The sequence below is a fragment of the Battus philenor genome, unplaced genomic scaffold (genome assembly GCF_028537555.1).
Source record: "Battus philenor isolate CCGP_79_NKW_IND1 unplaced genomic scaffold, ilBatPhil1.0.hap1 SCAF_10, whole genome shotgun sequence".
NCBI lineage: Eukaryota > Metazoa > Arthropoda > Insecta > Lepidoptera > Papilionidae > Battus > Battus philenor.
The window spans coordinates 1,343,223-1,369,721 of record NW_027181662.1 but is presented as its reverse complement, the minus strand read 5'-3'; the positions used below and the strand labels follow the sequence as shown (position 1 = coordinate 1,369,721).

Sequence of the window (26,499 nt, the reverse complement as noted above, 5' to 3'; positions counted from 1 at the left end):
TGGCATATGTTAAGAGTAGTTAAATACATACTTGCTCGAATTTTCCTGCGTTTTTATATATTTTTATTGTTTGTATTTATCATGTACGTCATTATTATTAATGTATTTAAATTTGAACTCATAAACAAAAACAAATATATATTTGTGTAATATAAAATGTGAAAGTATTAATGGCAAAAAGATAAAATAAAAGTCGTATTAAAATTAAATATATAATTTATTTACCGTGCCTTAGTCTATAAGTATTACATAATCTATGTTTATTGTTTGCGGCAGTGAGTGTGGTGCGGTGATGGTGCTTTTAGCATTTGGACGCGACTTCCCGGATCATGGACTTCTTCATTTACTTCTTCACTCCGCTGCAGAGTGCCTTGAAGGCATCCAGGCCTTTCTCATTTGCCTCTTGATAACCTGGTGCTGTTGTCTTTACGGTCTCGTACCATCTGGAACATTACTTAATGATTAATTTGGCTCTTATTATTAAACTCTTATTATAATTAAACTCTTAGGCCAACAGTTGTGATTGTGTTTGACTAGCAAATAGTGTTAGTAACTCTTTAAAAATATTTTCCTTAAAATAAATTTAAATTTACAAAGTCTGCTAGGAAAAATATTAAACAATAATAAATTTTGATATGTAGTATTATTAATTTTGGAGTACTACTGAAACGCTATAGAAAAAGTAATAAAGAGAAAAGAAAATAGTCGGGTAATAAACATTAAGGAAGAAACAATCTATGATGTAATAGGAAATAGAAGAATAGATACAATAATGAAGCATAAGAAAACATATTTAATGGAATCAGGCGTTATTTTGCGGAAGTCCATCCTAAGTAAGAAAAAGACCAATATTTAGCTACTTCCGCACATGCAGTAATAGTCGTGCAACAAAGCGCAATGAGCTCACTCTGTGTTTGGCACTAATCGGTGTAACATAACTCCTGAAGATGCCCCGTGGAGGGGTGAAACACGTGTTGAGTGATTTAACGGTGGCAGTTGTGTAATTCGCATTGTTTGCCGCATGCGCATTTATCAGCGGGCTGGCGGGCGGTGCACTTTGTTGCACGACTACCATTGCATGTACTGAAGTGGCTAAATATTGGTCCTTTTTTTACTTAGGATGGACTTCCGCAAGGTAACGCCTGATTCCATTAAACAGCAGTGTCTAAGAGGAATGGTGAAGGATGAATAGCAATGTACGAAAGGTAATAAAGAATGAGAGAGATGCGATCAAAAAAAGGAAGAACAAGTGAAAGATATAAAGACATATACAAGAAGAGTGAGAAAATAGGAATTATTATGTGAATAAATTATTCAGAAAAACGGAAGGCTCAAAAAACGGAACCATTAAGAAATTTCGTAAGTTTGAAAAGGCTTACTTTATATTATTATTACGTCATTGATTATTTCTGAAACACTTGATTTTTGAAATTGCTATACTATACAGTAATTGACAGCAAATGAGCTAAATATTCAGCAACGTAAAACTTGTACAGTTATCACCAATCAATCCGTAAATAATAAATCTTAAAGAATGCAAATATGTAAGCCTAATATACTTTTTTCTTCGTAATCACCTTTTCACGTTAGCAAACTTCTTGAAGTCAATGTCGGAGGCTTCGAAGCTGGAAACACCAGCGATGAGGCTCAGGTCAGCGACGGTCAGTCCGGGACCGGCCACGTACTTCTGCCCCTCCAGGAATATGTCCAGGATTCTCAAGGCATCTTCAACCTTTGCCAGTTTGTCCTTGTCAGCAGGTGCGCCTGCAAACACTTGGGGATACTGAAACAAATCGTTTTTTGATTAGTCTTGTCATTTTGATGTAAAACAATTTTTTTTTAGTTTATTTTATCATGTAATATCGCTGTAGCGATTGTATTAAATCTAATCTATTATTAATTTATAGCTTAGATTATTTTAATTTGGAAAGCTGTTTAATATTATTTAGCTGCCACCTGAACCTTTTATCGGACCTTTTATCTAGTCTTGTTAACAGACGACGGTGCATTTAAAGGGTTTACTTCAGACAACTTTTTTATTTCAATATGGCTAGAACCTCTGCTACGACGAAGGTTCTATACACCTAAAATTCTTTTCATCGATATTATTAACTTTTAAATCTAACCTAACCTAGATAAGACCGTTGTACAGGCGCAATAGACAAACATATTTTACTTTGTATTGTATAATACGAAATAAATAAAAAAGTCTTATGTTTTGCTGTAGGCGTACCTATCTACATATAAAAAATAATATTTCTCTGTAGATTGTGATTGATGATGTCACCACTGTCATTCTAACGAATTTTTATATTGCCGTGATAGTTCACGCCGATTTGAATTGAAACAAAAACTAATGATGACGATTCAAGCTGTAGGTGACATGATAATTTATGTAAATTATGGAATTCATGTCCGGCGCACATAATTAAAGAAAAAACAAATTGTATACTATTTAGTTTTTAGTCGGAGATTCAAGCTAGTGTCCTGGTCGTAGAACGGCGCTGAATTTGAACATACCGTGAGAGATATGTAGATGGCGCCACCTACAATAATAATGGCGGTCGTAGCTGTCAACTGTCAATAAATATTTCCCGCCATCACAAATTACAGTTATAATAAACGGATGTCCGTGTATTATTGTGTATCGAATGCCTTTTTTTCGACCTTCGCCTGCAATGCATATACCAGGCAATTACATTAGTCACGTATAGAAAATGACCTTCTAATATAAATAATAAACACGCGCCTTCGCGTGGTGGGACCTTTTGTAGGTGTTCATAAAATCAATTCTGTGTAAATTTTAACATGCTAAAACAATATTCTTGGCAAGCTATTTTTTTATCTAGAACTAGAGTTTATAAATATACATTTTACATTAACTGAACGCATCTTTGTAGGTGTAATTTCGAAAAATGCGTAATAAGTTAATTTCAACTCGGTGAAAGGAATATTCTTGCTATTTTTTTTTAGGTTCGAACTTACACTGCTGTTCAAATGGCTTTTGCAAATTCCAGGATAGCTGATGATGATAAAGACATGTTGATGATAAATATTAAAAAATACTTACGAAGTAATCACTGAAACGCTGGTACAGTGTTCCGATGTCGAAGTACAGACGCTGGTCTACCAAGGCCCTGGCGCGGGGATCCTCAGGGTACAAGCCACTGGATTTGCCGTACTTGTTCACCAAGTAGGTGATGATGGCGCGCGATTCGCTCAGTGTTAGCCCATCGTCCACCAGCGTAGGCACCGTGTGTTGTGGGTTCAGCTGGAAGGAAGTCACGCTTACAATTATATTCTGTCCTTCAACAGATTTGTTATCCACAAGATGGTGAACATTAACTGAATCTATTTTCAATTTTTTCTATCATATTTCTTTTGTTAAATACTCGATACCTCCTACTATGACTTAAAAGTAAAGTGAAATATTCAATTAAACTTCTGGCATTAGGAATGTAAGAAATTTCGTTCCCTAGGTTGATAAGACTGTCTATAATATTTGCCAAGCGTCTGTTTGTCAAAAGTTGATGGCGACTTTCCTTTCTTTGGAGATATCGTTCCGCAATCTTCGTATTCGCCCGATTTGATTCCGTAAGACGTGTTGCTATTCAGCAAACTCAAAAGGCCAACGAGGTGACACCGTTTTTAAGCGATTGAGGAGATAAAAACCTTAAAAACAAGTCTTGAAGCCTATACCGAAAAAAGACAATTCCGAATTTTTTTTGGACTAAAAAAGCGTCTGCAAAACTAAGTTTTATATAACGAGGATTACTTTGAAGTGAATGAAATAGATTTGGAAAAATATTTCTGTTAACAAATTCACCTTACTTTTTGATCACAGTATTACATCAATGTTAAACTTATCTAAACTTGTTTATTTTAATACATAAATCAAACGACAACAAAATTTTACTACAATCTACTTGTGAAAGCTAATGTCCAGCTGTGGGCATTCTATGACTAAAATAATGATGACAATGATGTTTAATCAATAAATAAAATTATCATTGTAAAATATGTTACGATTTTTACTATTTTATCCTTCATAAGGGACGCTATACACTGACATAAGTACTATATGAACGGTAATCGAAAAAGAGTTTTTATTAAAAAAATATTAATAAGAGATTAATTTATAATAGAATTAAAATAGCATATGCAGAGTTATCAGTTATAGGTGTATAGCTTTTATATCTATTTTAAATCACACTGTATAATGTAATGGTTTCAAAAAATGTTTTATTAATTTATTTTTTGTGTTGTAATGCGACTCGCCAATAACTTCTGTCAATACAAAGTTTACAGGGACAAATAATAATTAATTTTAATGTGTAGTAATTCGAATGTTAATAAAGGTAATTTATTTATTATGGAATAGAGTGTATCATATACATATTTATAGCAAATGAGCTATATATAAATATCTCTAAAGCATTTATAAACAATCATGATGTATATATAAAATATTCCTCTAATAGATATTGAATATTGCAACTGTGGAATGTCTAAAGACATGCCAGCGAGTTATTTCCCTTCGAAATAAGTGTTAAGGCCACGTTTGAAGAAATTGCTACGCTATTATCAACTTTATTACTAACATTCATAAAGTTAGAAATAAAATAAATCTGTTTGGTCCAAACGGCCGGTATGATGCAATTTCATAGAGTAGGATAGGTCATTGACCTGTAAGAGATTGTTGAATATTTCCATAGTTAAATATTGAGGTTATAATTAATAAAACATAAATGACTACGGTCAAGGCTGAAATTTAGATTTGTCTTTGACATTACGTCATTTGTTGACACTTATGTCAAACATAGATTAAAAAAGGGAGTTTTTTTAGGTACAAATGAGGTTGTATATAAAACTATGTTCAGGATAATTATGTTTGCAAATTGATTGTTCTAATTTTTAAAAAATACATTTTTTGTTAATACTATCATAAGAAAAAAAGTTACAAATCCATCCGAGTTTGTTGTTACTTCTTGTCAATAGATGACACGTTACGAAATAAAGTATATTTTAAGCTGAGGTCAAAGAGGAACTATACTGACGATTGTAATGATCTTATATACCAGGGGTGGCCAAACTGCGGCTCGCGAATTATATGCGACTCTTTGAACGATTATATTTGATTTAATTTTATATTACCTATGTCAGCTCCTGGGAAATCGAAACAAATTACTGGTGTGAATAATTATTATTATTATTCCACCATATAATTAGCGAAATCCAAACACGGATCATAATTATCTAACCGGCATCTTAATTATTATTACAAGTGCTGTCATTTACGTTATCCATTACATATAACTTCAATAAACAGATTTTGTACTTTTGTCATATAATTTTTGTAAAAAAAATTTCGTTTGCGTGTATTAAATGCGTATTTAATTGCGGCTTGCAAAAAATTTCGAATTTCGAAAATCGGAGTATCAAAGAGCATGGCCACCCCTGGTACATAATAAAGCCATTATGCCTTTGACTTTAAATATATAAACGTATCCTACGTTCATTAGATGCCTCAATATTGGATTCACGTTCTTTACCTTGAGGTATTCAGGCTTGAGGTGTTCCCCGTGGTGAAGGTCCACCAGCTTCAGGTTGAGGTTCAAATTGAGGGCACGAGCTGTCAGCAGCACCGCACGGCACGGGGCCGATCCGGGTACGTAGTACAAGTCTATGGGCATCCTGTGAAAAATTTATACTTACACTAATTTTTTTTATTTAATTTACAAGACTGATTTATCTTATATATAAAATTCTCGTGTCACGGTGTTCGAACTTGAACTCCTCTGAAACGGCATGACAGATTTTTACCAAATTTAATATGCGTATTCAGTAGGTCTGAGAATCGGCTACTATCTATTTTCTATACACCTAAGTGATAAAGGTTGTTCACACTTAAAATTTTTTTTTTTCAACGAAATTTTGTTTTTATTTTTTTATGATACAGCATACAAGAATACATACAACCATAAATTTTCACCCCTCTACGATTAACCCTTATTTTTTATTTGTAAATTAAAATATCAATTTTTTTTTTTTGCAAAACAACGTTTGCGGGATCAGCTAGTTTATTTATAAAAGCAACGGTAACTCGATGTAAAGGACTAAGACTTGTAATTGTAGAACGCGAGTTTGGTTCCTGAGATTACAATCTTTTATAATTCACATTTTGTTCATTAATTATATAGGATTGCCACTGCGTACAAATGAGTTTGTAGATAACGCAGCAGCGTCCACTATGTACTATAATACTATACTACGATTGCCAACTATCTGCCAAGCGTGGCGATAATGGTATGTTTTTTTTTTTACCATACTGTCATTGCTGCACAAATGGCATTTGCAGATTCCGCGGGTTTGGTATAGCAGGGCGAAGAGAATTCGTTTTGCGTTTTTTTCGAAGTTGCGTCGCTGCTTAATTAGTACTAATTTTCACTGTTCGTCGTTAGATTTTCGAGGTTGCGTTGTTTCGGTTTCGAGTCTTTAATTTTTTTTTGCAATTTTCTGTTTTTTCTAAAAGATGGCAACACTTTTGTTCCCACGCCATGCCTTCAAAACTCGGGGATACCCTTTCTAACTAAAAATCAACGCAATTTGAATACAGTTTTATTTTCACTTTGTTTTGCTAATTTTAAGAGTTCAGTTTCAATTACGTGGTGTGTTGTGCTTTTTTTAGAAGAGAATAATAAATTTATATAAATTACGTGTTCTTTCTGGATACAAAAAAGGTAAATATTTTTCCAATTTATTTATTATTCTTGTTTTTTATATGTTTACTTTGCTCATTTTCGATCTTTACATGTTTTGCTATAGAAAATCTTAGTTCATTTTGCGGCGTTTTAATTTGCGTCGTGTTTTTTTGGAACGTAACCACGACGCAAAGTGAGGTGTTGGTGTATTTTAAAGTAGCGAAGCTGGAAGGCTTTTGAGGAAACCTTGGTTATGGTATATCCCCACATAGATAACCTCAGGGTGACCTATGCATTACAGTGATCGTATATAGGCTGAAACGACAACGACATAGATTTATAAAAACACACTAGATGCAGGTGCATTAAAATGTAGCAATGCGTTTTAAAAAATAAACATTCTGATACATATGTCTATTTAAGATATGTACAACTTTCAAAATATAAATCATATATAACAATAAACAACAGTAAATTAATAATAAAATAAAATTTCTTTAGAAGTTTAATCTCCCGAAAATAAAAAAAAAATCTGATCTAATTTTCAGGATGACACCAGCGCTGCGATGGTGCTGATGGAGGTTTTACTTTCCCTCAGGATGTGTTTATAAAACCGTACTAAGTGACATTATTTCGTAAAAGTCCTGTTTTCTCTACAGAAATACATTAAGCACCATTTGTGGGCTCGATAAAAACGATTCCGTATTTCACTTTTAAAGGTTTCTAACAATTAGAAAAAAAGGTTGCGACCTTCATGGTGAATTGATTTAAAAAAAAACCTACTATATCGAATTGTCGGAATGAATTGTTGACATTGAACTAATCAATTGCATTTCCGCTAACAGTTCGTAACTCTAATATAAATTGTCGAGTATTTTACAGCTTTGCATATTTATTTCTCTATAATATTTACAATTACATAATCAAGCATAACGTGAGAAATCAAGCAACAAGATAGATATATGAGCTAATTAAACTCGTTGGAAGAAGCTAGATGCTAGCCCAGTGATTCCCAAAGTGGTCTATATCGACCCCTAGGGGTCTATGACCACCTGCAAGGGGTCTCCGTCAGCGAAAATAAATTTGGGGGTCCATGAAATGAAAATAGGGGTCCAACACATATACTGATAGTACCTATTTACTTACATCATACTATCCTATAATATCAAAACATTTACATTATTTATAAAAGTACCTATGAAGTAAAAAATTATTAATATGTTACGTATATTTTACATAACAGGTACAAAATTTTATTTTGAGTAGTTTTAATTCAAATTCAATTAATAAATGTATAAATTAACATGTGTACTTTAAGTTTTTAACACTAAACTTCACTACAGTTAGAAATTTACAGGAAATCAATATCAGGTAAGTAGGGGGTCTACCCAACACGAAAAAACATGGCAAGGAGTCTACGACACAAAAAAGTTTGGGGAACTCTGTGCTAGCCGATTTCAACCGCGTTTATAGGTTTATGTCTATCTGTGGACGGCCACAGTAGAAATAATAATAATAATGACTCATATTTATTTAATTAAATTAAAATATATCTTAAAAATTTGTTATAATAATTTTTTCAAATTTGTCACGTAACGGAATTTTCATCGTTTTTTTAATGAATGAATCGTAACAATTATTGCTATATATACAATACTTATGACACCGTGAAAAACTGCCTTAAAAACTAAAGATACTTTGTTACTGCAAGTATCTAATTCATTTGTCATTCCGCATAACATAATTGGACTACCATTAACAAAATTCAACACGTTTATTAAAAGTAAATTGCCGGAAAAACCTTATTATTGAATAAAGGAATATTTAAATGACAAGAATCCTCAGTCAGCAGTGATGCCGCTTAATTATTTTGATTTTATTTAGGTTATATCTTATAAAGTGTATATGTATATTTCTGTATTATTAAACTTTATTAAAACATGTGTTGTTGTAGAGTTTCTGCTTCTTTTCCGCAACTATAAAACTTTGAAAGAGAGTAGACACATAAATAAAATAAATTAAAAATAGTCCAATGTCGAATAGATGAATTTTATCTTTATCTGTATCTTTGCGAACTAAATGTCAAAATAACTGACAGTTATACGTTTGGGCAGTGCACAGATAAAATATTGAAGGTCAATGAAATATCAATAATCTCTTTATTTTGGATATAATTTCACGTATATATCTATCATTTATAGTTATAACAAAGTATTGGAGAACTCAGTATGAATTGTAGACAAATTCCATTGTTAGAGGTAATAAAAAAAGTTTCTCTAATACACAAAAGCTTTTTGAACAACGGTTTCCCACAATTGTCAATTGTTATTACGTTGATAAGCATACAGAAGTAACTAGTAGTCTATCATTAATGAAATTTACATTTTAATTTTATTATATATTAAAAATTTTAATTAAATAATAATGGTTCTTATAAATTAAATATTCAATAGCGAGTCAAGTCATCGAAATGTGCTAGATCAAAGCTTAAGATTAGGCATGATTTATGTTAATTTAAAATAATTTAAGTAAATTAATACCAAACTTTAATTGTTAAAATAAATACTAATAATTATGTTTAGTATATATATTTAAGAACGTCATTCAAATCCCGTATGGTCTAGTGGCTAGGATACCTGGCTTTCACCCAGGAGGCTCGGGTTCGATTCCCGGTACGGGAAAATCATTTTTTTTCATTAACTAAGTAAATGTTTTCTATATATATTTTTATTTCTTTAACTTAATATTATGTTTACATTTAATTTTTTTAAAACAAATAAAAATAATGTTACGGTGTAAAATATTAAAATTAATCATAATTAAATGTTTTTTAAATATAATTTATACAAATAAATTATTCAAACTTTACTACGGTTAAGTTTTCTATTATTTCATGTATATAAGTATATAACCACTAAAGGAAAATATTGAAAATTATTAAAGCTGAAAAAAGTTGAAAGGTGTTTATTTTTAACTCCCAAAAATGGTCTCTTTCCGTAAATAAAATTGATGTAACCTACTACGGGTTCTAACGGGTTCTAAATGAGATCACAGCTACTAACAAGTTTCCATAGATGTCGCTTCTATTACAATAAGGACCTTTAAATTAGTTCGGAACAGTTTTTAATCAAAATGGCGGACTAAGATGCTTTACAAAATATTTTGGAAATATAACACATTGTGTTAATTCAGATAATAATATAAAATTTAACTTGGTTCAAGTGCTTTTATTTTAACATAAACTATTTTTCCTATGAGACTTTTAGGGAAATAAAAGATGTACATATTTAGACAAATCTTTACTAATAATTTGATTTTATCATCGGTGTATTAAATTAAACTTATATTAATAAAGCAGCAGTCAATAAAGAAGTTTGTTTATCGATTTTAAAAGCAAAATTTTGCACTAAAATCTCTTTGGTTGTACTGTTTATAAGGAATTATTTTTCGCCATTAAATAGATGTCAATTGAATACCTGCAAAACGAAATATGAAATCGGTTTCCCGCCATTTTAAACTTGTTCTGTTCGCGAATATTATTATAATAATAATAAATAAGTAATAATATTTTGAAACTTTATATGCACATATAAGGAATGATGCAAAACTAGTTTACTAAGTAATCCAAGGTTTGCTGAACTCTGTATTAGCCATAAATACTTTAATCGCCGGTATAAATCACGTCTTTAGAATTTTAGGTCCTAACCTATAAGAGTTTTCTATTAGATATCAATATATTTGACACAAAAATTAAAATTAGCAATTCGCGGTTACGAAAAATAAAAATAGTAGCGATGATAACGTATTTAAGAATATAAAAGATTTCTACCGGTTTCCGGCAGAGGATTATTGGTGGCTTTAAAAAACATGTGTCAAAGATATAAAAAAAAACAAATTCGGTTATTTTGGGCTGTAAGATGTCATTATAAGAAGTTCTATTGGCTTTTTTGACGTGACATCCACAAATAATCAATATAAATGATCCGAAGTGGATAATTATGTAAAATTAACTATATAGTACTATTATATGGTATTAGGAAAGATATTTCAGCGTAACAATGTGCAACATAAAAATTAGTTTTCTTGCGGTTAGGTCTCACTCAAATCGACATTGTTTTCAAGTCTTTATTTGCTTTAGACTTTATCATAAATAAAATTAAAACGTAAATACGTTGCGTCAACAATCCGACAAACATTGTTCTACTTATTCAATGATAAGATATATTTTTGTGACAGATAATAAATTGTTATGTAATGAATGTGAGTTTTTATAAAATTATTTTGAAAGCAAGACTATTTACGATATCATTTTGACCTTTTTTGCGCCTGATTCAGAGATTTAGTAACACATTTCAAATGACAATATAAATAAATAAAATGTAAAAATCGCGATGTAAACATTTTTATAAAGTGTGTATAAAGTTATCTTCGTTATTTTTAATTATTTTGCTTAAATCGGACTTCGCCGGGATCAGCGTTGTGTTGGATTTTTTTGGATGTTATACAAATAAATTTAATCCAGTAGTTAGAGTGCAAGCGGTTCATTCTCAAGCTTTATTATGACATAAAAATCATTTACGGTGTAATGTGATTTCCTTTTAAGTTTTTTTTTTTTTAATGAACTTGCTTTTGATGTTTTGGTATAAATGTGAAATTTATTCACCGCGTTACTCTTATTTAAATATATTTAGCATAATTATTCACTATAACTATCCAAAACATATTTTTTTTCTTTTAAAATCAAGAGAAGAAGAAATTTTGTCACAGATCAAATTTGAATCCTATTTTAGTTTTAACATTATAAAGTCAATACAACTAGAAATTGTTTCGATTTCATAAATAAAAATTACTCTAAAATTTCTTTGGTTTGCGATTTAATAGTAGTATTTTTAAAAACTGCAAAACGGGATGTCAAAACAGATTCCCGCCATTTTAAATTTGTAATCTGTCTACAAATATGATTTAAAAAAAGAACATAATTATGAAACGACTGCATTCAATGTTTGGTCAAAGTATTTATATTTGTCTTGAGTAATAAATATTTACATTAATTATTATAGAGATAATTAGTCAAGTGTTTATTGAAGTAACGAAGTTGGAGTACTTGAAAGTGGTTCGAGTTGCGTTAACTGATCCAGTTTTTATAATTTACCGTTAAGACGTTATTGTGTAATTTCATTCGTGTTTAACCGCTTTCCCGTATGTATAACGCATTACGAAATGATTCGGATGCTAAATTCAAGTTTCCTCATAGTGACTCTATATTTTTAAAATATATAAACTTTTTCGTTTCCTTTTAGTGAGTAAAATAAATATTTTTTGAAGATTATTTATCTAACGAAGCTTCCTTTTTAAGATTTATTAGATAATAAATGTTACATTTATCATGTTCAGCTTATTATCTTTTATATATCTTACTTTAAGTAATATTTCGTACGCGGCAATATAATCATGTGAAGTATACGCCGTTGTTTTTATCCAACCATTTATTATCTGTGGTAAAATCAATATGGACGCGATATGGCTTCAATGTCAAACAGAAAATTGATATTAGGTAATATAACTGTCCTAAATAAATATAACTATATTAACATGATAACGATAATATTTTCTACGTGTCAAACGTAATTTTTTTTTAATGAATAACATACGTAAAAAGAAATTTGAGTCGTAATTAATATAAATGGTCAACGAAAAAAATCGTTGCACTAATATAATTGAAATTATTTTAGGTTAGACGTTAAAAACAATATTCCTTTTTTATTTTATTCCAACATTCTTTTGGTAAACAGAATTTTTCTTTTATTATAAGAACAATTGAAAGAAGAAAACCAGCAATATACACATCCCATTGTAACAATGATCTTTAAAAATGTATTATTCATATATTTTTTCATATTTCAAAAGCGGCTATTTTTACTTTATGTATTCTATTTGTGTTTTAAGTTCCCGCCAAATACATTTTTCATAAAGCAGTTCTTTTTTTAAAATGTTCAAAACGAACCCGTAATTCCAACTGACATTGAATTACTTCTGAAGCATTTCGACCACTATATTTTTAATTTTATTTCGATATTATATAGATATTATTGAAACAAAAAGGATTAGGTATACCGCTTAGTAGCGTCTTAAACGTGATAAAGGAAAAGAAACATATTGACTAATATTCTGTGAATGATTGCAGTCAAATACGGAGAATAAAAAAACTTAATATTAGAGAAGTATACGCAGTGACGTGTTCATATCATATTAAAAACCTCCAGTAATCTTGTATCCGGTATCTAAGACCGCAAATATATTCATCACCGACATTTTACTGTGATAACGTGGGATTTCCCACAGCTGATTAGTTTTATGGTAGCCTGCGACGTTGCTATATGATGGAACTATATGAAAATAAAAATGTAATAATAATTTTGCTTTTAGCATTGAAAATTGATGACACACAGACGCAAAATATATTTGAATATTCATTAAGATATGAAAAAGAAAAAAAAAAAGAAAATTTAGCGTATCTTTTGATTATGTTAGTTTTCTGTTAAGATATGAAAAAAAATTATAATATTTTAGCGTATTTTTCGAAGAAGTTCGTTTTCTGTTAAAGAAATTTTGTGTTTCTGCATATATATATTTTTATGAATATAAAATGACAAAAATTAGAGGAGTATATATATGTATATGTATGTATATTTATAAATTGTATAAAATTATGTATATATATGAAAATTATGTATAATTGTTTTTAATAATCAACGCCATTTATTTAAGCCTGGCAACACAAGGTCATATTCAAAGTATTGATATTACTTTGTTACAGTTGGTGTTTTAATAATTAACGGCTGTTATTGATTTTCGCTATATGTACTCTGTCTATTACCAGGTCGATACAAGGTCGTCTACTTTTTTAGTTACTAATGCAAGCAGTTTATATATAGAGCTTTGATATATGATATTAATACTTGTGTATCCAAAAGTACACTACTACATATTTCATCTACATATACTACATCTACTAAAAAGTTAACAAGCAGAGAAAGCCTTCGGAGTTTCAGTTCTATATATATATTATACAGATTTAATTTTAATTATAGATTACAGCCTAATTATATATCAAATGTTTGGTTGAAACTGGCAACAAATATCGTTCTAATATTAAAAAATGTTAACAAAATAAAAAAGTAACCCTACTTAAACACCCGTTTTCATTTAAAAAAAAATTCAAACTTTATTCTATAAGTAATAAATCAAATAAATTGTATGTAATTATATAATCTTAAAAGGAAAATATAACAAAACCTAAACTAAACTCTTATAAAAAAAAAACAAAAATGATATAATAATAGTCGTGATGAACTGACATCATAGAACCGGCAAAAAGTTTATGTCCATTGCCTGGTTCTACAAAAAAAACTATGATACAAGGTCACTAAGTTAATTACGCGTGTAATAATTGTTTTTTGCTATCATGGTTAAGTCAGTGAGGATGATATTTTAAAATTGATTCATTATATTGTTACTAAACCGTTTTACGTACACTTATCTCAGAATCCTAATTCTTAGTTACGGGAAGAAATATATTTTTTAGTTATTGTAATGTATATCTATTAGTCAATGAATGCTCTTACAACGCTAAACACAGAGCTACATGGCAATGTTTAGTGCGAACATCGTGGGCTTTTTTTCATGGCCTCCGCTATTGGGAGCCTCTCGTAACCCTATCTTTGGTGGGACAGGGACTTTATTGGCAATTTAATTTTTTTTCACATAATTTTTTATTATCTCTCTCTTCTTTCATACTTTACTTTCTCTTTCGGTCTATTATCTATCTTTCATGCTACATTCCTGCTTTCTATCACTTTTGCTCTGTTCATCTATCATTCTTTCCCTTTTTCTTTTTACATTTTCAATTTACATTTTTATTACTTATATCCTATAATTATTTTCTATCACAATTTTATGTATCATTTTGGTTCTATTTTGTCTTTTTTTATCTATTTATCTATTTATTTACTGTGTTTGCTTTTTGTTTATTTCTATCGCACTTTTTGCGATTTTTTTGCAGAGGGATACGAATGACTGTTTATCTTTTCCGCCTATCAGGGAGGCTATTGACTCCTCCCTGATTTTAACGCCAGACCGGCACTCGAATTCGAAGCATCGTGGGCTCCAGAACCCATGACCATGACCACGACCACTAAGACAAGAGATCACGAATGATAAGAATGTATAATGTGCAGTAGTAGTCCAGCGTATTGAAACTTATGACCACAGATCACACATATAGGATATCCACTGTTCATAAACAGATTTCCGGAATACAGACAGCAGCGTCATCGAACCAATACGACACTGCGATCGCCAAACCACTAGCCAAAACCACTAGCCAAATAAAAACCTATGCCTAGTATTAAGTATATATGTGCTGAAATTAAAAAAAAGTTAGTTAAATCTAAATATAAACATTTTCATTAATTTGTCAACGTTTAAAATATGATTTGTCAAATTATTAATATTAGAACGATATGTGTCAGACGTATGATTATGGTATATCTTCTTACAGGCATCTTTTGGGTATATCTATGCCTTTTAATGGATGTCTCTAAATCTGACTGAATCAAGGATAATGTAATTAAACGAAATAAAATTCGAAATATATTATTTATTGTACATATTATTAAAAAGTAGAACATAAATAATTATAAATATTTTAATGAAATAAATCTCTATGTGCAAATTTAATAATATTTTAGAAAATGCGCAGTAAAATTATTAAAAAAAGAATTAAAAAAATGGCTGAAAGCTATATAGCTGCGCTAGTTAAGTGGCAGTCTGCTATGTATAACACTATCTATTATAAGATTAATGTGTCATTTATTTATAAATTTGTTAAATCACCGGCTAAACAAAACATTCAATACATTCTAACTAACTAAACTAACTGATCCCGTGACTTTGTTCGCCTTGAATTTAACAAGTTTTTTTTGTTTAAGAATTTTTCTGAAGCAAAAGTAGCCTAAATTACCTCTTATTATATCAGCTACCTACCAGTATAAGTCCTGTCAAAATCGGTGCAGCCATTAGCCGGAATAAAAAGACAATAATTAAAAAAAAATGTAATTATAAAAAGCGTTTATTTTGATATCACAAACAGACGCTCCAATTTTATTTATTTGTGTATATATTACACTGTTGTTTTACAAATAAATTAGGTACCTAAGAATATCATTCCTCAGTCCACAAAATGTTGTTTTCTATTTGGCATTTCGACACTGAATGCCAGTCACACAATACAAGAGCTACATTGCAACCAGAAAAACAAGTCTCGTCAAATAGATCTTTTGTTCAGGATCAGATAACAAAATCTCATTGTTTTACACCCCGTTCTAATCTGTTGGACTTTGAATATCAAGTTTCTAACGTACATTAACCTCTTTAATTTTAAATTAAATTATTTTAATATATTAATAGATAATAATTCATCATAAGACATAAGTTATACGTATGTACAATAAAATACTTTAAATAATTTCAGTTCTGTCAATGGAGAGATATAAAACCAATATTATTAAAAGAAGTATATTATTCTATTCAAGGATACTATACTGATGTTAATGCATGGAATTAAATTATGTCGATGCTCTTTATAAAACTATATTTGTAAAGAGCAATTGTTGAGTTTCTCGCCGGCTCTTTTTAGCAGAGCTTCTTGTAAAGGCAACAATGCTGACATTTTATTAATTGACAATTCGAAAGTGCTTTTATTAGCCTATTTCAATAAAAACACTTTTTAATTTGAATTTTTGATTTTGATGTAATAATAAATAAAGTTATAAATCATTCTAAATTGATCAAAACCTCGAGAACCTAGAAAATTAATAGCATATGCAATAAAAACATAATAATACCAAAGAATTTAAGAAATAAAATTACACATCTATGTAAATAAAAATTAATCCATTTTTCTCTTTGTTTTTTTTTGTCATTGTCAACGTCTTTGCCAATTGCATTCCTCTTTTTTTAACCAAACGTTTTATAATATTTACTAGATGTTTTTTAAAGAATAAATATACGATTTACAAAATTGCTTGCATTTTATGCGATAAATAGACTACAATAACAGTTATTGATTGTTTCAGGCATTGATTTTAAAAATACATTTTTTACAACTGTCAATAGTATGTTTTCATTATCTGTTTCGTTAAAAGGCCTAATTAATTATAAAAAAAATTATGTGTCAAAAAGAATGACAGAAACACGATTAATTGCTTTAAAGTGGTGAATGTATATATCATATGTCATTAAAAATCTTTAAACCTTTTACAACCATTTTCACCGGTGTAAAATGATCACTTTGAAATATGGCGCGTTAATTTTTATTTTTCGAATGCCATATATCAATAACACCTGACAGTACAATATTTGTACTGACAGATGATAAATAATAAATAATTTTAATATGTTAATACAAAAATTTAAAATACTTTTTCGTACTGTATTATTATTTCTCACAGATTATATATACAAAACAAATGAGATAGTTAAAGTTTTTACGCTTATAAACAATAATTCTATATGATGAATAAAAATAAATAAGTAAAACAGGCAAGAAAAAATGAGAACTAGAATTAATTAATAAGTAAAAATGAAAGAAATAACAACACTGTAATCGTGATAAATTAAAGATCTGTGACATATGTATAAGAGTAAAATGAAAATAAAATCTGTGATATTATAAATAGCAATAAGACCTAACTGCAGTGAATGAGGTTGGATGAATGGTTTAAAGAGCGGAAGAGAAAAATAAAATCAATTATGGAATGAAAAAGACAGAAAGATATTGCGGGGAATGGAAGAAGGGAATAAAAATAATAAGAGGAAGTAAAAAAATTAATATAGATAATAAAATCCCTGTCATATAAATAGGTGTTGAATGAGAGGTCCCTAGAAACGGGGAACCATTAATAAAACAATAATTCTGAATAAATAAAAGTAAGTTTCGAACGCACTATTTCAGAACCTGCAAGTGTGGATAACACGTCATCATCTGTTGTTGATTTCTGATTTTTTTTCAAAAACACTCCATAACATATATTATAACTTAATTAGGCATTTTAAATCAAATGAAGACATTCGAAAAAGCCAGATTTAAATAAACTAACCGTCAATGTTTGAGCATTAATGTAAGTCAAAACCGGAAAACCGATTAAAATCTCAAAGCCGCATATATTTGGATATGTAAACTCGTTTTGTAATACTGGACATTAAAATTCGTTCATTGACCGTTTTTAAGTTGGTAATAAAATAATATATTATAACCTCTTTATTAATATTATAATATATTAAGGGGACCGGAAAGTAATGTCACTTTTTTAAGTTAAATTCACACGACTACATTTTTAACAAGTTTTTATTTTTCCTATAAACAATCTTTTGCCATTTAGTATACAAAATCAATGCCGGAGCGGTCGAAAAAATCAATCGGTTTTTCTGTAAAATATGTCGACTGAAAGTACAATAATAATATATAATAACAATTAAATCAACTCCTTAGCCTGTGTATAATTTCTTTCAATGTCACGTGTTAACCATTTAATACTAAAGTCTATATGGTTGGTTATATACGTTAATTCATATATTATTGATATATTCTCGTGCTCTCTCGTATCTTTTAAAAAACAATTTCGTTCGAAATTATCGAGTACATACAATGCAATTTAAACCATAATATAAATTTATAAACAAACATAATATTAATATATAAATCATAGTCTTTGATCCCTGTTTGGTAGTGTTTTTATTCTTATTTGTTTTGTCATTGTTTAACTGTAAATCATTATATGTTCTTAGTGAGATAGTTATAAGGTAACAACTGTTACTAATTTTATATCTCTAAGCTTCTAAGTTTGTACTTTCTTACTGCCTTTTATTACTGTCTATCTCCAATAAAGTAAATAAATAAATAAATAAAATCTTTAAAAGATGGAAAGTATAGCTTATTTTCTGCAAATAGTTTATCAATGGTTTTAGAAATAATAAATAGCGTAATGATAATATGATAAAAAGTCGTTTTCAAAATTGAAATTACTATTTAAATATTAAAATTAAATATTGTTAACTGTCTGTGCCTGCTGACTTTGTACAGTCAGAAGTTATTGGCTTGTTGCATTCTAATATAAAAATTAATGAATGTAATATTTCACAATGATTAAGTACTTTATGATCCTATTGTAAAGTGTTGTAAAAGCTATAAAGCTCTTTGCTGACTCATGAGCTTACATGTTAAACTTTTATAGTTATAACTAATTATCTCGTATGTTGCTTTCTTTCCTAAAGTAAGTAATTGTCGAAAATAAAATCCGTTATCTGAAATAATTATAAAATACGTGTTGCAAATGACAGCTGTCAAATTTAAATAAATGTCAGCTGTCAAATGTAACATTTAGTTTTTACCGAAAACGTTTTTAAGCTACTTCTTTATTGATTAGTTTAAATTACAAATAATATCATTGGTTTTCATAGTAATGTGGAGGAAATTTACATTACAAGAGCATAATAACCACTTATTGAAGAGACAATGGGCGAAGCGCATCGCCTGTGCTACCGCCGTTGGGGCCATAAGGTTTCCGCTTATTAGACTGATGAAGCATAAATTAAATGATGATTTGAAGACATTTTTTTTTTGATTTTACGATGATGACATAGCGATCAGAGACATAGCTTACGACGGCATTATAAGAAGGCTTTAATTCCATCCAGGGTGCAATGAATATAGGGGGCGTTTCTCGGAATTTCGCTACGAGATCTGGATGTAGAAGAATATAGAAGGCTCTATATGTCGGCAGCGTAAGACCGATCTCGTGGCGATTTTTGGGGAAGGCCTATACTTTGCAATAGCGTAAATCGGCGAACATGACGATAATGTCCTCTCATTTATTACTTCTCTGCATTTATAACAAGATGGAGTTGTCAATAAATGATATAACATTGTAAACTTAGGTTAAATAAATCATTCGCTTGAACAATGTACATAAAAACACTTGACTAAGACCTCGTTTGCGTGGTATTGTATATTCACTTCGTTAGCACCGGCTTTATATCGCTTGGTCGTTATATCGCGGGCGTTCGAGAATGTTCTTATCTATTGATATAAGAATCAATTCTAAGTCGTTTTATTTTAACATCAATTATGATGTTTTGTTCTATGAAATTCTACATGTTTATATTTTATAATCTATATAGATTTAGAATTGATATAAAAATTTGTAAAAAAAAAATTGTTTTAAAGTGTTAAATAATTTATTACATTCAGCGTCTCCTGAGATAGTTTTAGATCGTTTTTTTCAATGTGAACATGTATATGATCTTTTTTAGAGATACTAAAGTAAAATAAGACTGATAATTTAGCTTTTTGGGGACCTATCTTTCCCCTTGCATTGTGTGTTAATAAATAAATCAATAATAATAAGTGATAATGAGGAGAAACAACCTTGTGACCCTGGAATTAGACTTCTTCCTACCAGCCCTATTGAAAGCCTCTGGGGAAGGCCTATATCCAGAAGTAGAGCTCTTACCCTTGCATGAAGGATAATGCAACTGGATATGAACGGTATATTCGTGACAATTCATTTGACACTAAGCGTTTTGTTAATACTTTTATAGTGCGAACAGCCAAGTAATGGAATAGTCTACCGGGATCATTGTTTCCTGACAATTATAACTTAAGAGTCTTCAAGGCTTCAAGTGAATAGGTTTCTAAGCAAGCATGTAGCATCGTAAACCTCGTCATCGCTTAACATTAGGCGTGCCAGATGTCAAATGCTTTCTTTGCCTATATAGATTTAAAAAAAAACTATAAAAACATTTTTCTAACAGATAAACATAATTCTCTCATGTTATATGATGTGTAACATACTACTATAGATTAAACAAATTAACACAGATTAGTTTGTCTAAATTTGTTTTTCGAACTGTGTAAATACATTTTTTGTTTAATCATACTATTGCAGTAAGGAGCTAAAATAATTGTTATCGACCTATGCAATCGATATGAAAATATGATAACGTAATATTTTGTACGAGTATGATATCTTTGATAAATACAATACACTTATCACAAGTGACAATCCACGTAATATCAAAATTCGTGTAATACATTACAACCTCTTTTTTTCAATTATGTATGTCTCGTACGATATTTAAAAGTAAAACGATACTACTGGAAGATTTGACACTTATCTTTGAATCATGATTCTAGATAAAAACAAAAAAAATTATAAATCCATTTGATATTCGAAATTCGAAATTTATTATATATTGCACAAATTATTACAACTAAATATAAAAACTTTTAAATGAACAGCTATGTTGCAAATTTAAAAATATTCTAGAACATGCGCAGTAAAATCATTAAAAAAAAAAACGTAAAAAGTAGCAAAATAGCGGACAGCTATATAGCTTAATAGCGGTAGACCAGCGATAAAGACTGAGACTTGTAATTGTAGATTGCGGAATTGATTTCCGGGATACAATCTTATTTAATTCACACTTTGTGCATTAACACAAATAAGTTTCCAGAGGATGGACAGCAGCATCTTCTGCGTACCATAAAACCACATTGCTTACATTTCAGCCAACCGTGTCGATTATGGTATATATCATATATATCTTTGTGGACTATGGGCTAAAACAACGACGACTATGGAGGGAATGTTGATCAAGATCAAAGTAAATGTCTGAAGATCTAGAGCATGCTTTATTATACAGATGATTATAAATATATTCAAAGCCTAAAATAGGTGAATGTATAGCTCATTTCTTAATTAATGTATGGTAAACTTTATATATCCAAAAAACGTAATGATAATATAATACATTAAACCGTATTCTAAATTCAAATCACTACCAGCTGCCATTGCGAACTTTGTATTGTCAGTAGAAAAAAAATATTAATGTAACATATATAGTGATCATTTTATACACAGGTGATTTGAAATTAATGTGAAGGTTTGTCATATATAAACAATCAACCTGTATTTAAGAAAGAGCCTTCAAGGAATCAACGTGTACGTACGTAATTTTTTTGGTTATATGAAAATGGCGGCAAATTGTAAAAAAGATTTTACTACAAGAATACATGTTAGGAAGCAGATAAATAAATAGTGATTACATTTCTACTTATTTAAAAACAATAACGATATGTTTAACTGATCTATTAGTAACCAGCATTAATTGGTCTACGCAGATTAAAACAAACAGATAATAAAAATAATAAAGATTAAAAACGTGATAACAATGAAAATGTCAAAGTCATTCCTTTCTCTAATTAGAAGTTTGGCTGCTAAATTACTAATTGACTATTAAACATCGTATTGACCAAAATCAACGATATTTCTTCCAATAGTACTAAAACATAGTTGTTTTCCGTAAAATATTTCAGCATAATTTAAAAATTAATATTTCTTTTCGTGGTATACTACATATATTGAAATAAACTTCATTTCATTTTGAATTAAAATCTCTTTTAACTTATTTAGGTAAATTTAATTAAAATAATTATCAATTTTCTTTTTTCAACAAACTTGAGATAGAAAGAGAGAGAGAGTTATTTAGTTAAAAAGGACTGGTGTGGAACAGCGAGTACATTATTTAATATTTTTAGGATACTATTAAAAAAATTAAAAACTTGTAAGTCTTGTAAATAGACCTAAAAAATTTTAAATATTATCAGCATTCATTTTAGCTTTTTTCAAGGCAACACAAAGTCATATTGTTAAGTAATGACATTACATTGTTACAGTTTATAGATAAAAAAATCACTTTTAAGTGCATATAACCTTCTGATGTAATGGCGTTGTGGCCTTTACAAAACGCATAGAACTTATTTATTCATAAAACGAAGTTAAAATATTACAAAGTTAAATTATACTCCAAACAGCTACTTTTTTTTCTAAACGACACAGTTATTAAATAACCATTAAATACTATTACGTCAAGTTAAATTTGTTTGTTAATGACTTAGTAAAATCGTGGCAATTGTTTATCTAAATAAATATTTCATAATATATTTTGAATTAGTATTATGAATATTTTAAAATAATGTCTAAGTAAAATTTTGTGTTGAATAAAAATCGTAATTAAATTATAATACAGTCTAAATAAACGAGCGAATTTTTTTAAATAGCTCAAATGTCAAAGGTGTAAAAAAATCCCTTTTTTTTTCTAATCTGTTAATGTATCATACCAATTATTTAAAATATTAAAAACTTATTCGTCATGTTAATTAATTTCTTAATAGAATCATGGGAATTATGAATAAATAAAAATCGTTTTTAAAATATTAAAAAAAACTTGTAATAAATTTTTAATACAGCTTAAATAAGCGCGCGAAAAAAGCGCTTCTTTTTTTTAAATAGTTGTCAAAATGTCAAAGGTGTCAAAAAAAAAACTTACTTTTTTTTCTGTAGTCTGCTAAAGCTATAGACACCAAGCGCGCAGCCGGCGTTAGGAAATGGACAGAGTAACTGCAGAGGAATGGAGGTTCGACGTTATATACCCTCGCCAGTCGCCGCTGCAGAATTTCCTTACATAGCATGACGCACCACTTTCCGTCCTATTGTATTTACTTCGTATTTCAATTCTTATGATATTAGATATGATGAGAAAAAATAAATATGGCCGTAAACATAAGTTACATCTTAGATAATATTTCTTTATTCATAAATTATATTTTTTTAAAGAAAATGGTTATAAACTATTTACAAGATCTATCATTATTTATCTGTTAATTCACAAGGCTTTTCTCCTTCTATTTCTTTATTCTTTCTGAGGCAAGCGATCTAAATCAGTTTGATGTTTTTATTAACTATTGTATTATATTTATGTGTATTATACCTTATTTATTATAAGTATATATGCTATGTACATATGTACGTATGTTTTATATACGTTATCTACCTATCATTTATACTTCTTCTGTTTCCATATTATGGTTGTCTGTAAGAGATTACCTCGTGTGATAAGACCGCCCATTGTACACTTTTGTTTATTATTATAAAACTACTTAAATGTGTCCTAGCGTGTACAATAAAGAATATAAAATAAATAAATGAGCTTCAATTAATAAGCTTGTTAAACATATTTTTAAATGCAAACAATGTATTAATCAAATAATTTTTTTCGAAGATGTGTACGCACTATATATAATGAAGTTCCACAAAATATCTTAGACTTAAAAAATATATTATTAATTAAAACTTATTATAGCATTTAAGAGTTTTTAGTTGATCAAAATGCGTAGAATTTCGCTGGTTAGTCACTTACATGTTTGAAATTATGATGTACAAGTGAAGCAAAAAAGTTGTAAATTTCATTTAAAATAACAACTATTGAGTTTCTGATAGGATTGTCAGCACATCAGCGTTCCGACCCTGTGGTAGCTTATTACTTCTAATGTCAAGATGATCTGCGATTCGAAATCGCATGTAAATGCCTACTTGAATAATATTTAGGATTTGAAATTAAATGAAATATGTTTACATAAATTACATATATAATTTATTAAATAGATACTAAATAAGTTGTATGAAAATTAATTAATATATCTTTTATTTATTTATAGTCTATAAAGCGATCTATTTATTAATATAAGTATTTTGTTTAATTAATTATATCTACATATATACGATAAAGTCGTGTTAGCCAGTTGTGGTTAACATTTTTAAGAACGACTGGATCTATTTTTATTATTTTTGTGTTTGTGACGAAGAAAAATTTGCAAGTAATAGAATAGGATATTGATGAATGAAAATAATAGTATCATTAAACAAAAAATTAAGTCTAGAAATGAAAAAATTAACTTGATAATTTTTGTGTGAATGCTAAAATCCGGAATCTTATGTATTGACTATGTGTCTGTTTTTTCTTTTCATGGCCCCCGTTTTAAGAGCTTCTCCTACAATAAATACTTCACCGATTATTTCATTTTCATCTTCATCTGTTATCCTTTTTAATATCTTCCACGCGTCATTATTTTAATCGCCACATTTTCTATCATTCCTTTCCATATTTACTTCCCTTTCTTACATCACCTTCGCCTCCGGAATATTATATTTACATTTTAATTATCATTTTATTTTTATTCATTAACTTTTGTTTAATAAAACATTATTCATTCTTTTTTTATTTACATTTATTCTTTTTACCTTGTTAAATTCTTTATTACATTATCTTATTATTTGTTTCTCTTCCCAATCTAACCCGACTAGAATTTTGTTTTTATTTCAATCTATCTTGCCGTGAGGCGTTACGTAGTTTGCTAGATCACCTATAATGTTTAACCTTCCTGCCATTTATTCGTCTTGACTGGTAAAAAGTGATAAAAAAGTTTTAAATAAACAAAAAAAATAGATAAGTAAATAATCGTCCACTTAAAACCTCAACCTTCTTTATCTTTCTTATATATACACGTCTTTGACAATCAATGATAAATTATTGCTCAACAATTTAAGGAAACGTGTAACACTGAAAGATTTTATAATAAGGATAATTAATCTATTAATTTTAAATTAATAAATGATTATTGTTTGATTAAATGATTGTTTGCTTTCAAAAAAACCTCCTTGAGTATCTTCGTGGCGTCGTATTTGGTTCTGAAGAAACGTGATAAAAAAAACTGAGTTACAGATGTATCTGCTTCAATGGTGAAGATCTAGAACAGAGTTCCCCAAACTTTTTTGTGTCGTAGACCCCTTGCCATGTTTTTCCGTGTTGGGTAGACCCCTTACTTACCTGATATTGGTTTCCTGTAAATTTCTAACTGTAGTGAAGTTTAGTGTTAAAAACTTTAAAAAAAAACACGTGTTAATTTATACATTTATTAATTGAATTTAAATTAAAATTACTCAAAATAAAATTTTGTATCTGTTATGTAAAATATACGTAACATTAAATAAACATAAAATAAACTACAAATAAAATAACATAAGCAATAAGTCAACATTTTTAGTGAGAGGGATGAACCTGATGCTTTACTAATAAATTATCAACATTTGACGTCAATTTTGTAAGGGTTAATCTTAAATCTCCTCGGCTAATGATGTCCAGTCTGTGGACCCCCATTTTCATTTCATGGACCCCCAATTTTTTTTTTCGCTGTCGTGACCCCTTGCAGGTTGTCATAGACCCCCAGGGGTTGATATGGACTACTTTGGGAATCACTGATCTAGAACGTTTATATATCTAGGTACACCAGCAGTACACATAAAAGTGCATTAAAAGTTACCGTATATGTAATGGTTTTATGTATTCCTTTATAGGGGACAAAGCGTTTCAAATTTACTATATTCAAAATAAAAAGAGACCGTACGTAATACGATACATCTGACTTACGACTTTAGTTAGCAAAAGAGTGATAAGTCTTTTAATATGAAAATGTTTTAATTGGCGCGCACATTATTCTATGAAAGTGCTTTAAAATACTTAATTAAAAATCTTTTATGGATACATTGAATTATTAAGATGGTTTCTAAAGATTATATAATAGCCACGAAATATATCTATGGCAAGCGATCGTTCAAATGTACTTTTAAAACGGCTGTTGCATATTTAACGCAATAAGAACTATCTAAGAAATGATTGCCAGTTTCAGTTGCAGCAAGGAGAAGAAGAAAGAGCCATTGCATCACTTATAGACAACGAGGAGAGTCGAGGGACATTTCTAGAGTACCACAAAAGGGTCATGGATGTATAAGATTAGACAAGGTAATTAAATCTGTGACATATGTAGTGTCTCTCTGTCTCT

At 29.3% G+C, this 26,499-nt stretch overlaps 1 protein-coding gene and 1 non-coding gene across 2 annotated transcripts; one reads left to right on the top strand and one right to left on the bottom strand.

Annotated features, from left to right (window-relative positions):
- Window positions 1-198: 198 nt before the first annotated feature.
- LOC137925575 (glutathione S-transferase 1-1-like) lies at window positions 199-23,208 on the bottom strand. The gene is made up of 5 exons (XM_068769040.1): window positions 23,152-23,208; window positions 5,553-5,694; window positions 3,071-3,271; window positions 1,578-1,783; window positions 199-443 (listed from the first exon to the last, which is right to left on the bottom strand). Exons 2-5 carry the CDS (start codon window positions 5,691-5,693, stop codon window positions 344-346), a joined length of 648 nt encoding a protein of 215 aa, XP_068625141.1. The 5' UTR covers window position 5,694; window positions 23,152-23,208; the 3' UTR covers window positions 199-343.
- Window positions 9,311-9,382, top strand: TRNAE-UUC (transfer RNA glutamic acid (anticodon UUC)). The gene has a single exon. It is a non-coding gene; the product is annotated as a tRNA-Glu (tRNA).
- Window positions 23,209-26,499: the final 3,291 nt, after the last annotated feature.

What these genes read in the sequence shown, in the direction of transcription:
- LOC137925575 (XM_068769040.1), bottom strand. Translation starts at nt 5,693, where the DNA reads ATGCCCATAGACTTGTACTACGTACCCGGATCGGCCCCGTGCCGTGCG. An exon ending in TCAAGCCTGAATACCTCAAG is followed by an intron (nt 3,272 to 5,552) that starts GTAAAGAACGTG and finishes ACTTCCTTCCAG; the next exon opens with CTGAACCCACAACACACGGT. An exon ending in AAGTTTGCTAACGTGAAAAG is followed by an intron (nt 444 to 1,577) that starts GTGATTACGAAG and finishes GTAATGTTCCAG; the next exon opens with ATGGTACGAGACCGTAAAGA.